At 43.2% G+C, this 13,955-nt stretch overlaps 1 protein-coding gene across 1 annotated transcript in view; it reads left to right on the top strand.

The window, feature by feature from the left end:
- The window catches only part of THSD4 (thrombospondin type 1 domain containing 4), a 2,089,562-nt gene that overhangs the window by 1,984,079 nt on the left and 91,528 nt on the right, over positions 1-13,955 (top strand). The window contains exon 15 of the mRNA XM_085644058.1: positions 4,312-4,485. Within this exon, the coding sequence (XP_085500184.1) occupies positions 4,312-4,485 (174 nt within the window). The remainder of the gene's footprint in view (positions 1-4,311; positions 4,486-13,955) is intronic.

Here is a 13,955-nt window from a genome sequence, read left to right as displayed (position 1 = left end):
GCACTTTCCCTCTGTACTCTTGACAAGCCTGCCATTGCTGCCAGTGCATACTTGTTCTCGTGAAGCTCTATATATATAAAGAAATTCAAATAAATTCACAATATTAGAGCAGTAATAATGAACTCGTTCGCTGGAGGTCCTATGGGTATAGGTTTTGCAATATGTTCCACATTTCTTCTTCCCACAAATGTTTTTAGATGTTCAGATCGGTTCAACAAACTTCTGTGGTGCCAACATTATGGCCCTTGATGCTCTCATGGTTTATCAAAATGTTGGCATTGAAGATTTGAAAGTCGCACATCAATAGAATACAACCGTTTCCCTTTCTTTAGGGGTGTTGTGTTGCAATTTATGAGCTCTGTGACATGTGTTCTCAATCTAGGCCAACTATTGTCTTTCAGAGTTGATTAAGTTGTAAAATTAGGAGCTCCAGATGGTATATTTGGAATGTATACCTCAGGTTGGGAATAGCCAAATAAATAGGAACAAATGTAGTCAGTGGCACGTAAAAGACAGTGCCTGTAGGTCTGCAGTCTGGATTCAGGACTCGACAGGGGGGCGAAACAATATCTCAATGGTAATGGAAAATCTATGTGCTGACTCCATTGGAGCTCCTTGTGGTCTTTAATTAGGTGTATTCTGCCACCTTGTCATTGCACCTATTGTTTGTTGCATCAGTTGACACCACCCGATTAGACAGCACCCTTTTTAACAATATATCATATTGTGAGATGCTCGGCCCATTTACCATTAAACAGACCCTTTTACAAGAGGTCTATGTGAATACCTGGACTACTTAGTTAGCTCCCGATTAGCCTTTTAGGCCATACAGGAGGTCTTTGCCATTGCAATTCAACGTATTCCGAGATTGCAGGCATATGCCCCCTAGGTAGTCCAGTTGTGTATTCTAGAACTGATGAGATCTTTATATATTTTCCATGGCTTGTAATTGAAGGAGTAACTCTTGTTAATCTTTCTATCCAGGTTCTTACTGGTGGCAGCATTTCTTTAATGTGGGATGCTGTAGCTGCACCAGGGCTGATGAATACATAGTTCACAGTATAAATGTATTCAAGTGGCTCAGTAAACAAAACCAAAAAAAACTATTTTTGTGCTTATTTTTATGTGAATGTTGTTAGGTTGAATTTGCAGTAATGCGGATAAAGAATGATTGTGATCTATTTGATTGTACCTGTTATGGTTGCCCGTAAATGATTGCAACCATTTTTTTCATAAATACCTAATGTATACGGAAGGATAGCTTTTGCCCACAGAGAAACACTTGCGACAGCCCATTCTATCTCCATGTCCCTCATCCTGCTTTGGGGTCTACAGGTTCTATCTGTAGTAAAGCCACATGATTCCGCACCAGGGCAGGCACTGGGAGAATTTAAATGCCTTGCGTCACACTGGCACTATAATGCATTTAGAGCTTTGGAAAATTCTCCTCTACGAAGAGTCCTCTTTGAGAAGGGGAAATGTGCTAAATTCTGAATGGCACAGATTTTAGAATATGATGCTACGCTGGCTCTGATTGAACATGAGGTTCTACCAACTGCTAAGAACTGAGCATGTAAGAAGAAATCCCCTCCAGCAAACGGAAAGCCCCAGTGACACAGACTTACAGAACGCTTCTTCAGTGAATCTTTCGCTTTGGAGTTGCATACTGTTGTTTTCTTATAAGCAGAATTAGGCCGAAGCTTTGTTGGGTTGCCTTGTTTCTGACCTTACCAGCATAAAAGGCTCTAGCCAGCACAAGAAATCCAGAGGTTCAGATACATTGCATGCAGAAGTCCTTTTTATCCCTCAATAGAGACTTGAGAAAGATTGCCCAAGATCGATCTTCGCAAGCAAGGTGCAGTGAGCAGTACTGAGCGTGCTGCTTCCATGCTCTAACATTTTGTCTGGTACTATTAACCTTTGTGGGACCCTCCCTGTTTGAGTCCCCAAGAGAGAGTACTGGCAAACCTTAACACTAAACCAGGAGAAAAACCAAGGTTTCTTGGTCCCATCATTCTGAACTGTGAACACTGAGACACCAGATTCGATTTGACTGTGTTCGTAATTTCTTCCCCAAGGCAGACTTCAATCATGATTTCTGCTTGATGTAATTTTCATAATGACCGCAAACAGCATTAAAGAATTACTGTTTTGGCAGGGGATCATGATCCTCTGTATTCTCAAAACATTGGGAACAGCGCAGCATATGCAGTCAGATAGCGACAGCAGACTGTATACATGGTGTATTTGATGTTGATCCCCGTGCTGCAACTGTATTTGTGAATGAAACTATGTTGCTTTGTTGATTTGTGTGATTAAATTGTTTGGGTCTTGTCTTTACTGTATGCATATTTAAATATGTCAGTGTATTTTTTACCCACTGTCTCTTGGTGGGCATTCCATCTTTATTACTACTGTCTGTTAAAACTGTGTCACAAAGTCTCCCATTTCAGCTTCTTAGCACTTTCCTTAAGCTAGGCCTAGACTAAGCTATTGAGGAGAGTTAAGGTTGATTGCTGGACCAACTCTACACAGCAGACTGATTTCCGAGTACCCTGCTCGGTAAGAAACATCTGAAACTTCACCCTTGATGTTGCTTAGCGGTCCCTGTAACTGCAGGAATAAAGGAACGAGCCTACAGATGTTACACATGAAATCCATAGCTATAAGTAGACATGTCTAATTCAAATGTACACAAAACAATACATATTGCTGTATTTTTTATGGCTAAGTCACTGCTGGAGATTATGCACATACAATGGTAATATTTCTGTTTGAAGACCCTGATTACGAATTGTGTGGAGTCGAATTCATGGGTGGAGTTTGTCTTTGCAAAATTATTAGCTGGCTGGCATTCCCGAACCCCGCTTTCCTGGGTGTGGGAACACCAGGCTCGATTTCATCAGCCAGAACATAGTGCTGGTGAAATTGCTTTGAGAAAGCTGAACTCCACCAGGACAGAATCTTCAGCTCCCATCCAACGCGCGTCCAAAGCAGGGCGGGCATGTGATGCCCCCCCCACACCAGGAGACGTGTCCCTTCCTCCTCCCCCAGAGATGTCCACTCCCCTGCTTTAAAGGGTCCTCTTGCAGGCAATTACCACCTGATCAGAGAACTGGGAGTTCCAAGCAGAGATTATGGCTGATATTGATAATTCCAGACACCTGGATGCTCCTCATGGAATTCCACAATGTTCGGTATCGGGACCATAATGTTATGTCATAGGAGCAACTCAGTAGAACCTCCTGGTCTAGCGCCATCTCCGAGCCACAGAAGTGGTTGGCTCTCCTATGAAATAATCGATATCTATTAGATGGTTGTGTCTACATACGCCGCTAGGCTAATGCATGATTTTGAGTCAATAGACGTGCTTTTTAAAAGACAGCTTGAACCCCACTTTGGAAATGCTGTCTAGCTTCAAATGCTAATTTATCAGAGAAATGCAATGAATAGTACTAATTTCTGGAAACATTTTTAATGACATAGCAGAAGCGAAACGGAAACAATGAAATTCCACAACAGAAGAGAATATAGTATTTGGCCATGCACTCGAGCGTAAATACATTTCAAAAATGTCGCTGAATTTACGCAGTAGTAAAGACAGCTCAGAATTAAACAAGTGCTGCAGAAAACCTACAGATCACAGGTTTAAATCATCACAAAACCAAGTCAGTTTTCAACCTTTCGGTGTCTATTGAATATCCGCGAGCTGGATAAAAGAAAAAATGAACAAAATAAAGGACTGTTGTGTGCTGCCACTTGACATGGGTGAAAAATGTGAGCGCATCATCTATCAACTCATTAATGACATGTTTTAGTTGCAGTCGATGAATCCTTTTTATGAATGAATATGTGTGCTAATTATATAAAATATGAATCCCCATGTGTTTTTTTGTCATTCGCATATGTTATTAGTGTTTCCTACATGTTTCTGTATTTCGAAGCAAGAATAATAAGCCTCATTGCCCGCACATGTTGGTAATAGTCCATGATATGTCTCTACAATTATGGCCTTGGATAAAATGCATAAAGATGTGGCGTGTAATTTGCAAACATTATTGCCTCACAGGCAACGGCAATAAGGCTATTTGCAACCCTTGGCCCCTCAGCCCAAAAAGAGGCGCTAAAATTGATGAAGGCAATGGTCATTCTTTTACTGACTGTTGTCATCACTCACCTTCCCCGTTGTGCGTGCAGTTCCCTCTTTCAATCCAGGTTCTAAACTGCCTTTCAAGTTCCACCTTTTAGCCAAAGTCGACCATTCATGTTTGGACTTGGAAAAGGCTAATGCCGCCTGTGTATCTTTTGCAGTGCTCTGCGGAGTGTGGGGAAGGAGTTCGAACCCGAACTGTTGTTTGCATGACCAACCATATCAGCAGCTTGCCACTGGAAGGCTGTGGCAACAACAGGCCTTCGGGCACCATGGCGTGTGACAATGGGCCATGTCAAGGCAAAGTGGAGTGGTTTGCTGGGAGCTGGAATCAGGTGAGATGACAACTGGTTGGAACTGTGTATTACTTCTTTGGTCACCAAGATGGATTTGAAACAGTATAGGCTTCAAATGGAAAAGAACCAAAGCCCATGTCAATACTTATATTTCACATTTTCTTTCCTTAAGTAATGTGTCTCAGTTATTAACTTATAGAAGTGGGTGGTTGGGGCAGATCAAAGGCGGTGGACGTTAGGAGACTGCTATGCCTCGCTCATACTGCTGAATCTGGCAGTAGAAGGGCTGCAGAGCAGCACATTTATTTTATTTTATGTAATGCGTTTTTATATAGCGCGGACTTTACCCGAAGGTGTCAGAGCGCTTCACAATAGGAGCAGTAATGATACATAAGGAGAAAAATTACAAGTGAGCATGTTACAAAATCAAACGTTACGTTACATGAGGCAATAGTGACAATTGTGCCAGTATCAAGAGCAAACAAGATACAAGAGGGAGCAAACGATACGTTACAAAAGGAAAAAGTGACGTGTGCAGGTTACAAGAGCATACAAAGTACACGTAGAGGTAAAAAGATTGCAATAAATGGCAGACACTCTAAACACTAAAACGAAAGTTACGTTACATGAGGCAGTTGTGGCCGTTGTGCATGTATCAAAAGCAAACAAAATACAAGAGGTGGCAAACGATACATTACAAAAGGAAACACACATGCAGTCATGTATGCACACAAACATTGTGCATGCAGTAGTCGGCACATTCAGTTTTAGCACAAACTTCTATGTCAGGGTGGCAGGAGTGGGTGCTGGGTGTGTGTAGGAGAGCGAGAGGGTGTTGAGAAGTAATGAAAATTCAGGAGACAGTCGAAAGAGGTAAGTGTTAACCCCTTCGGTGCCCGCCCCTTTCCCCACCCTGTGCCGGCCGTTACATTAGCGGGCGGGGTTTGTGACGAGCTGGACTCGTCATGGGCACAGCGCCACCGCGGCCCATGACGAGTCCAGCTCGTCACGGGCACCGAAGAGGTTAAAGGTTTGTTCCAAATGAAGCAGGAGCCCCCAGCCCGCAGGTCCATTCTCCATGAAACTCCAACCCTAACTGAGAACACGGTTGCGGATACCATGGAGAAGGAATGCGGCAATGAGCTCAACATAATAACATTAAATCCAAAAGTAAACAGTATGCGTGATCACACTCGTGATCACGCTCTGTCTATAAATGTAATACCAACAGGCGCGTGAGCACGCTCGTGATCACCTAACATACTAAAGGGGGGAATCACATACTACATCATCTTCCCTTTTATAATGAAAAATAAAGGAACCATTTAATGTACATACAAATCTTTAAATCTGTCCGGCATGGAAACATTTGGTGCAGATCTGGATTGAATCTGCACGCTAGTATCCGGTGCAACAGAAGTAGAATCATTGGGAAACTCTGTAGAGACACCATTGTGTGTCACATCAGCAGGAATTCCGCCTTCAACATCAACTTTAGTATTACTGGAGGAAACTTGTGGTTGCACCATGTCTGAAGAAGACTCATCATCTTTCAAATTAAACCAGTCTAGACTTTCCAATTGTTTGTGTTTACAAATGGCACATGTTTGTTCAGGTGTCAATTTGACTAGATCTCCTTGCAACCAAACAGCACCTTTGGAGACTTTCTCAATCTGAATTGGTTCAGAGAATACAGATTCTCTTTGTTTTTTTACCTTGTTAAGCTGTCTAATAAGTACCCAGTCATTTATTTTGAAGTCATAACATTTAACACCATGAGTGGCATCATAATATAATTTCTGTTTCATTTGTTCAGTGTCTACTCTCTGTTTTACCATCTTTGTAATGGCACAATGGCAAACTTTAACTTTTGGCAACGTGTCTTTTAAAAAATCAGGACACACATATGACCTACGTTTCTTTTTCCTGAACAGAAGAAAAGGAGATACACCAGTAGGGGACTGTGGATGATAGGCACAAACCTTTTGTTTTAAGAAGACATCAACTGGTACCCCACTTGCCAAAGCAGATTGTACACCTTTTTCAATAACTTGTTTACTCTCTCAACCAAACAATTAGAGACTGGAGAATATAGTGCCACTTTAAGATGTCTAATATAGTGTTTCTTCATGAACTCTCTCATGTATGAATAGGCAAAGTGGGTATCACTGTCAGATCTGGGGGGTCCTTCACAATGAAAGATATTACTCAAATATTTTAAAACCAACAACGTGCAGGAAATAGGAACAAAATCACACTGGAATGCTTAGACCCTAAATTTGTGAACAAAGGGAAGGTTTTAGGTTTTTGAAGAGGCCGGGTCTCAAGATTTTTATCTGACCCCATGTTCATCATTAGTGGAATGGAGACTGGAGATGGAGTTGAATGCTCTGAGCTATTAGAAATTGGACAGGAGATACTAGCTTTTTCTATTGCTGCAGACCCAGGCTTGTGCAAAAATAAACCTTCAGCTGTTCCCCTTCCCTCTTTGCCGAGCTGTTGGCCAGGATTGTCTCCATATGCTTGTCTTGCCAGCCAGCCACCCTACTCTGTGAGGCCCTCTTGTGTTGTTTAGGGGGGACAGGAGGAACTGGTGAAACACTTTTTGTGTGGAGTTGTCGCATGACAGTAGGGAGCATGGCCTACAAGTGCATCGAAAACCAAAGCCTTGCCTTTCTGCTATTGTGACTCAAGCGTATACCTCCCACAAGCACTGGCAAACTAGCACAGCCCTATGTAAGCCACAAAGTCATGCATAGAGCCTATTTTACACTTCGCCTTCGCCACTCCTTTACTTCCACCGGTGAGTGTCAGCAGATCATACCAGTTCCTCTTACGGGCTCCACCAGCTGAATAGGAGCGATCAGGAGCAATCCTCCCTCTAAACAGAAGAGACCTCGGTATATCTCTGCAAAGCTTAATGGCAGCTTGGACCCGGCCTTATAAATTTCCAATAACTTAGCAACAGCTGGCACCAAGTCTGCTTGACTCGAAAACCTCAGAATCCTCAGCAAATGCTGACACCACACTTATACCAGGCTCCACTGCCTCAACAAAGGTTATTCAGCCCACTGGTCAAAGGGTAGAAGTGGAGGAAACCCCCCACTTGACAAAAACAGCAGGAACAGCTCACCAAACCTCATCACGCTTTCTCAATAAACTCATTCAACTAATTTTTCCCAGCAAAATCAAACCGCCATGGTTCAAAGTGGTTCAAAGCGGCAGTTTCCAAAATCCCTTAACCGCAACACCGCAACACTGTCTTGGTCTTTCCAAACCTTTCAGTGCCTCATTTTGGTGCACCTGAACGCCGCTGGAGCTCCGGGTACAAGGCAGAGCGCCAACGTCTGTCTGCGAAAGGGGGCGGGCCAGAGGATCCAGTTCCGCAGTCAGCAGCAGGACATGGGGCAGCAGCGTCCGAACCTAAAACCTTCCCTTTATTCTATTTGTTCTTAAATATCTGGACTAAGCATTCCAGTGAGGAGATCAGAGTGGGAGTTTTGCCATCGATTATAACAATATCAGGGCCCACAAATTCAACAGCCGAAGGGGACGCTGCTCAAAATGTGCAAGAGAAACCGGATTATACCCCTCCAATTGTTTCGGGGGATTCGGGAGCTTTAGAAGAAGCTTCTTTCCTCCCCTTTCTATTTCAAAGCACTGGCCTCAGCTTACAAGCGATGGTTGCTCCTGAACTGAATATCCACTCACAAGTACCATTGATTAAAAATCCTTGTGTGACTCAGAAGCTTCTGCCAGAAGCTTTGAAAACAATGCTGGATACAATTCTGGTGGAGATCCGCTGCTTGAAGTCATCAAGCTTTGAATATGAAGCTAATAAAGCAAAGGCTTTACTAAAATGGAGGAGACCTTATTGGTATTGCTAAACCAGTTGCGGTCTGCGGAGCAAAGAATTTTAGACATCGTGGACAAATTGGCACTTTTGCCATCTTGAACGACACCTGAATTTGCAAAAATCACAGAACTGGAGCTATAATTAGAATCTATGGAGAATCATAAAAGACGTTCTGATATTCGATTTACTGTAATTCCAGAAGGGAGTGAATCCCAGGGCCAAATACAATCAGTTCCTTATCTTATCTATATGTTGAATAAAAATCATGTTTTACCATCTGCTCATGAGTATTTGATAATCATGCAGGCTCATCGAGTTCCTTTCTATCAGACACCTGGGGTCAAATATCCTTGAACTATTCTGGTCAACTTCTCCGATTTCCGGATTAACGAACAGGGCCTCACTAGAGCGATCCAGCAGAAAACGTTCACGGACTTGCAAAATGCCTCTTTGAAGATTTTCTCATATCGTTTAGTGACTTCAGCTAGGCGGAGAAAGGCGTTTCAATTGCTTGCCTTTAAATTTAGATCAATTGGAGCACAGGCCTCCTTGGTTCTGTCTTCAAAATGGAAGGTGCTTTGGAAAGGACAAATTAAGATCTTTAATGTTCTTTTGGAAGCACAGGACTTCTTAAAAACAATTAGAAATTAGAGATATATGTAGACTGGGGGAAAAAGCTGTTTCACTGCAAGTGTTACAACGCATGCCATCAACCCGCATGCCGTTGCAAGGCGAAAGGTGTGTAGCAGGGGGTAGAAGGTGTTGGATTTAACTCCAACACCTTCCCTACTGTTCCTCACAGTAGAGTTGGAATAGTAAATTAAACTCTTCCAACTTCCAGCGCACCCGCGACAGCAAGTCGGGGTAAAGATTTGTGTTTCAACGGTATACGGGGTAATGGCATGCGTTGTAACATCATACAACCATAGACTAGCATTAATTCCTGTTATCTTGTTTTTCTCTCTTCTGTTTTTTCTCAAGAAGGGTGGGGATGGTGGCGGTGGTGGGGACCCGATTCTGACAGATGAGGATGCAGTTCCATGGCATCCATCAGCTAGGGGTTTTGCGTGGAGTGCTGCTAGGGGGACACTCACCACGTGGGGTTTTGGGGTGGCTAGGGTGGGGATGGGGTAGCATAGAAAAAATGAGAGGACTGCTTTTTGATTGCATACATAAGTGTGTTTATTCTTATTTCTCTCAATATCTAATTCTGTGTATTTTTGGCGCAATGAAAGCTGTCATTTCTATTATGAATGGATAGTATCAAAATAATTTCGTGCAATGTGAATGGCTAGTTGAATTCAAGAAAAGCAAGTGCAATGTTAAATTGGTTGCTTTCTTTCTCCCCCCCAAGTGCTGTTTCTCCAGGAGACTCATTTTAAGTCTGATACACCTAAATGAATTCTTCCAAAGGCGTATAACCAAACCTATTTTGCTTTGGGTAACTTGTTAGTTCATGGGGTGGCTATTATATTTTCTGCAATTGCCAAATATTAAAAGTCAGTCACGATGTTCAAAGTCGCTGGATATATGTACAAATTAACCGTAGTGGGGTAGTATTTCATCTATTATTATGGTCCTATATTTGATGACATGTCTGCTTTACTTCAAATTTATGATCTATTGGCAGTCTCTGAGGGCTCTATAATTTGGGGGAGAGATTTTATTCAAGATATTCGCCTAGATACTTCTAATCCAGCTAAGAAACAACTAAAACCCAAATCAAATAAATTGATTAATATGATGCAAAAGGACTTTGCTTTGCTGGATCCGTGGCATCAAAGTCATCCAGGACAGTGAGATAATACATGCTATTCTTCCAGATATAAGACCGCATCTCGAATGGATTTTTTTTTTTGATTGATAATCTTTTATCTAGTGAGACGGAGATACTTTCCAATGCCTTTTCTGATCATTCAGCCATTTCTATTAAAATCCACATGAAGGGAACACAGCCTCGAAATATTAGGCGCTGGTGCTTTGATAAATCTCTTCTCGAAGATGTGGAGTGGATTGCTGCAATGCAGTCTATTATTAAGTATTTTTCTGAAATCATGGAGAAGGAATGGGGCCATGAGCTCCACATAATAACATTAGATCCAAAGTAAACGGTATGCATGATCACGCTCATGATCACACTTTACATCTGAAATGTAATACCAACAAGCATGTGATCACGCTCTTGATCTCGTAACATACTAAAGGGGAAGAATCGCATACTACAGATGGACACTCAGAGGCGAGCGAGTGTGTGAGAGCGAGAGGGACACTCAGGGGTAAGGACAGGTACCAAAACTTCAGATTTTATATGACCAAGGAAGAGAATTGTTCTGACACACCCCCTGTGCGCCCCTGTTTCCTCTCATGGTTTGTCTTTAGATCCATTTGTGCCTGCTTCTGCACCTGCAGACATCACTGTCTTTCTGCTTCTCTGTTCCAAAGATCTCCAGGCCTGTCCGATTCCCTAGGCCCTGCCTGCAGCTGCGCTGGTGCTTAGGTCTTGTTTGGGCCCAAAGCCCAGCTCTGCAGCTATATTTCTCCTACGTTTTGGGGAGGCCTAGTGCCACGTAGGACAAGCCCGTTGATGACCTCATTGGCATACTGTAGCCATTTTGACTACATCGCATGACGGTGGCATCCTCTGGTATATTAGTGGACCAGGCATATTTTGTCTTTTTTTAGCATATTTTGCGTTTTGCATTATGGTGGCACTATTATTGCCCATATGGTTTTTAACCTTGAATAACTTTGGCCATGGCATATTGTGGTTGTCCTGCCTCGGCACATTATTGCATCCCTCCTGGTATTCTGGTGGTCACCAATGATATAATGGTAAGTCTGGACCAGTCTAGGTAACTTTGACATACTGTAATTCCTCTTGGCCTCACGGTGGCAACTCTTAGCCTAATGGTTAGAGTAACCCAATCTTCACTTTGAAGGGCACTGTGAGAGACTAAGAAGGAGGCTGTTTATGTGGCTAATGTATTGCTAAGGAAATTGGTGCGTTGAAAAGAAAGATGTGAGAGATATTTCCTGATAATTACATGTTGGAGTGGGTCTGGTCTTACTGGGTAAGCAATACTAAAGTAGGTGAAGGAGGTTGGGCATAGCTAATTAAATTAGAGCACAAATGTTTCTGGCAAAAGATCTCAATGTTTTGGAGAAGCAATAAAGCCCCAGAATACGTAAAGGCCCTTTATTTATTTTTTGTACCCGTTGCACACAGAGACTGAAACACCAAGGCCCAGATTTTCGAAGGCTTTGTGCAGTTGCAACGTGACACAAACTAACGCAATGCAAAACATTAGTATAGACATTCTAGTGCAAAAGGTATTTTGCGCTGGAAAAGTGACACTTTCTCAATACAAAAAAACACTTTTCTTGTCATTGCATTTCTTTGCATCAAAGGGGTGTTAATGCAGCTTTTCTTGGGCAGGTGAGTGCAAATGCCAATAGTGCTTGATGCAAAGCCCAATCAATTAAGATAGCAACAACTGGCTCTGTGTCAAGGACCAATGTCCACTTGAAACAATTGCTAACAAGTGGATTTGCTTTCCTTTCTAAAACAACCCATGCATGGCATGCATGCTGAAGTGCACAACACATATACAATCACATCCAATGCGTGAGATCCATCTGAAATGTGTCAATGTGTAAGAATTCGTACTGGAAGGCTTTGGTTGACAGCACGTTTTCACATGTGCACCATGGTTCAATGCTGTATGTCATGCAATACAATCTAACTAGAATGCCACCAATGTGAATGATAACAGCAGCATCCATTCTTGGTAGACATCCATCAGCACTGAATTTACCCCCGTGTGCAATGCAGTGTAGCAAATATGGTAGCTATGCTGCATCGCATGAAGAAAGAAAATCTGCCCCTCAGTGTTAGTAATCCTGTGATCACAGACATTTCTATGAATTTTATTAATTGATATCTTAATTGGTGTATTTAAAGGGCACACTCACTATGCAATCCTTTCAAAATAACAAATTCCGAATGTATAGCTATATTAGAATAATCACCGTTTTTATATTAGGCGGATGTTGGGAGCAAAAAATGCCCTGAGTGCCCCAGGTGCAGCGATGTCTGGATTTGTGGTACAGATATTTGTTGTCATGGGCAATAATGCATCATGCGTGTGTGTCATGACTAAGGCTTGTCTCATGGATTGCAGTCTCGTTGGCCTGGGAGGGGCATCTAAAGAGCTGCCCTCATGGTGGTGAGAGGCTACTGCCTTTTTCAGGAGTTAAGTAGCACAAGCCTGGTGGTGGAAGCATAGCATTAGGTGCAGCGATGTCTGGATCCCTGGTACAGATATTTGTTGTCATGGGCAATAATGCATCATGCGTGTGTGTCATGACTAAGGCTTGTCTCATGGATTGCGGTCTCGTTGGCCTGGGAGGGGCATCTAAAGAGCTGCCCTCATGGTGGTGAGAGGCTACTGCCTTTTTCAGGAGTTAAGTAGCACAAGCGTGGTGGTGGAAGCATAGCATAAAGAGATCAGTAGAAGTGAACAGGCCATTTTACCTGTTTCATTGGAGAAAGGCCTAGAGGCTCACTCATGTAAAGTTCCATTATGTAGAACTGTGCAGTGTGTGTGTGGTTGCATGTGTGTGTGCTGGGTATATGTGTGCCTGTGAATGGTACGATACAAGGAAGACTCTGGGTTTCATTTTGGGAGACCCAGTGCTGACTGGCGGAGCATGAGGAGGTAGAGGACTCTTCACAGACAGATTTGTTGATTGCTGCATTCCTATGAACTGGTTGAGATACACACTTTTGGAAAGGACAGCCAAGCTCTTCAGTACACTTCTAAGGGTGCTTTTTAATTCAGGGAGAGGTCACTGGAAATGGGCCTGGGCCCATCCCAGGAAGGAGATGGGGCTTATAAGAGGGCCTGGGTTAATCATTTGATGACATCCAGGTGTGAACTTTTAGTCACTTCCATGGCCTGTGTTATGGGGCAGATTTGGAGTTATTACTGCTATTACAGATTGCTTTATGGGGGAAAGAAAAGAAAGAGGAGTGGGCACTTCAAGAGGAAGAAAACCCACAATCCAAACTTCAAAGACTCATTTGTTGTCTTCAAATGAACTGTAAGTAGGGGCGCTCAAGGCCCCCAAAAGTGGTCAACAGTCATGGAGCCAGTTGGGCTGTGTGAGGGTAAGAGGCTCTACTAGACTGTGACAGGACTGGAGGCTAAGGCCAGCCAGTCTTTTAACTGGGTGAGGGGACATCACACAGGGAAATTAAAGACCACCTGCCCCTGAAGCCTGGAGAACCAGTGCCTGCCTGCTTTCTAAGACCAGTGTGCCCTGTGAGGAGGAGTGTGCTTGGAAGCCAGGTTGAGTGGGGCATCCTGGTGAGTGGATTCCTGTAGTGCAGTTTGAGGAGACGGGTGCTGCAGTGATTGAGTTGTCACCCATGTGCAGGTTTAAGCTGTCAACCTTTTATGACAGAGGGGGCCGGCGTGAAGTGAGCCATGGTTGGCATCACTGAAGTTGGCAACCCGTATGCCTGGCAGGGCTGCCATAAATATTACTGCTATGCCAATGGGGCCATTGCCTATGGTAGGGTGAAGTAGGTGGCCTCATTTGCCAGAGGGAGCTGCTGTGAAGTTTACTGCCATGCCGAATGGGCCTTAGC

Source organism: Triturus cristatus, chromosome 3_1 (assembly GCF_964204655.1).
Source record: "Triturus cristatus chromosome 3_1, aTriCri1.1, whole genome shotgun sequence".
NCBI classification, from domain to species: domain Eukaryota; kingdom Metazoa; phylum Chordata; class Amphibia; order Caudata; family Salamandridae; genus Triturus; species Triturus cristatus.
This window is presented reverse-complemented; position numbering and strand designations above follow the sequence as displayed.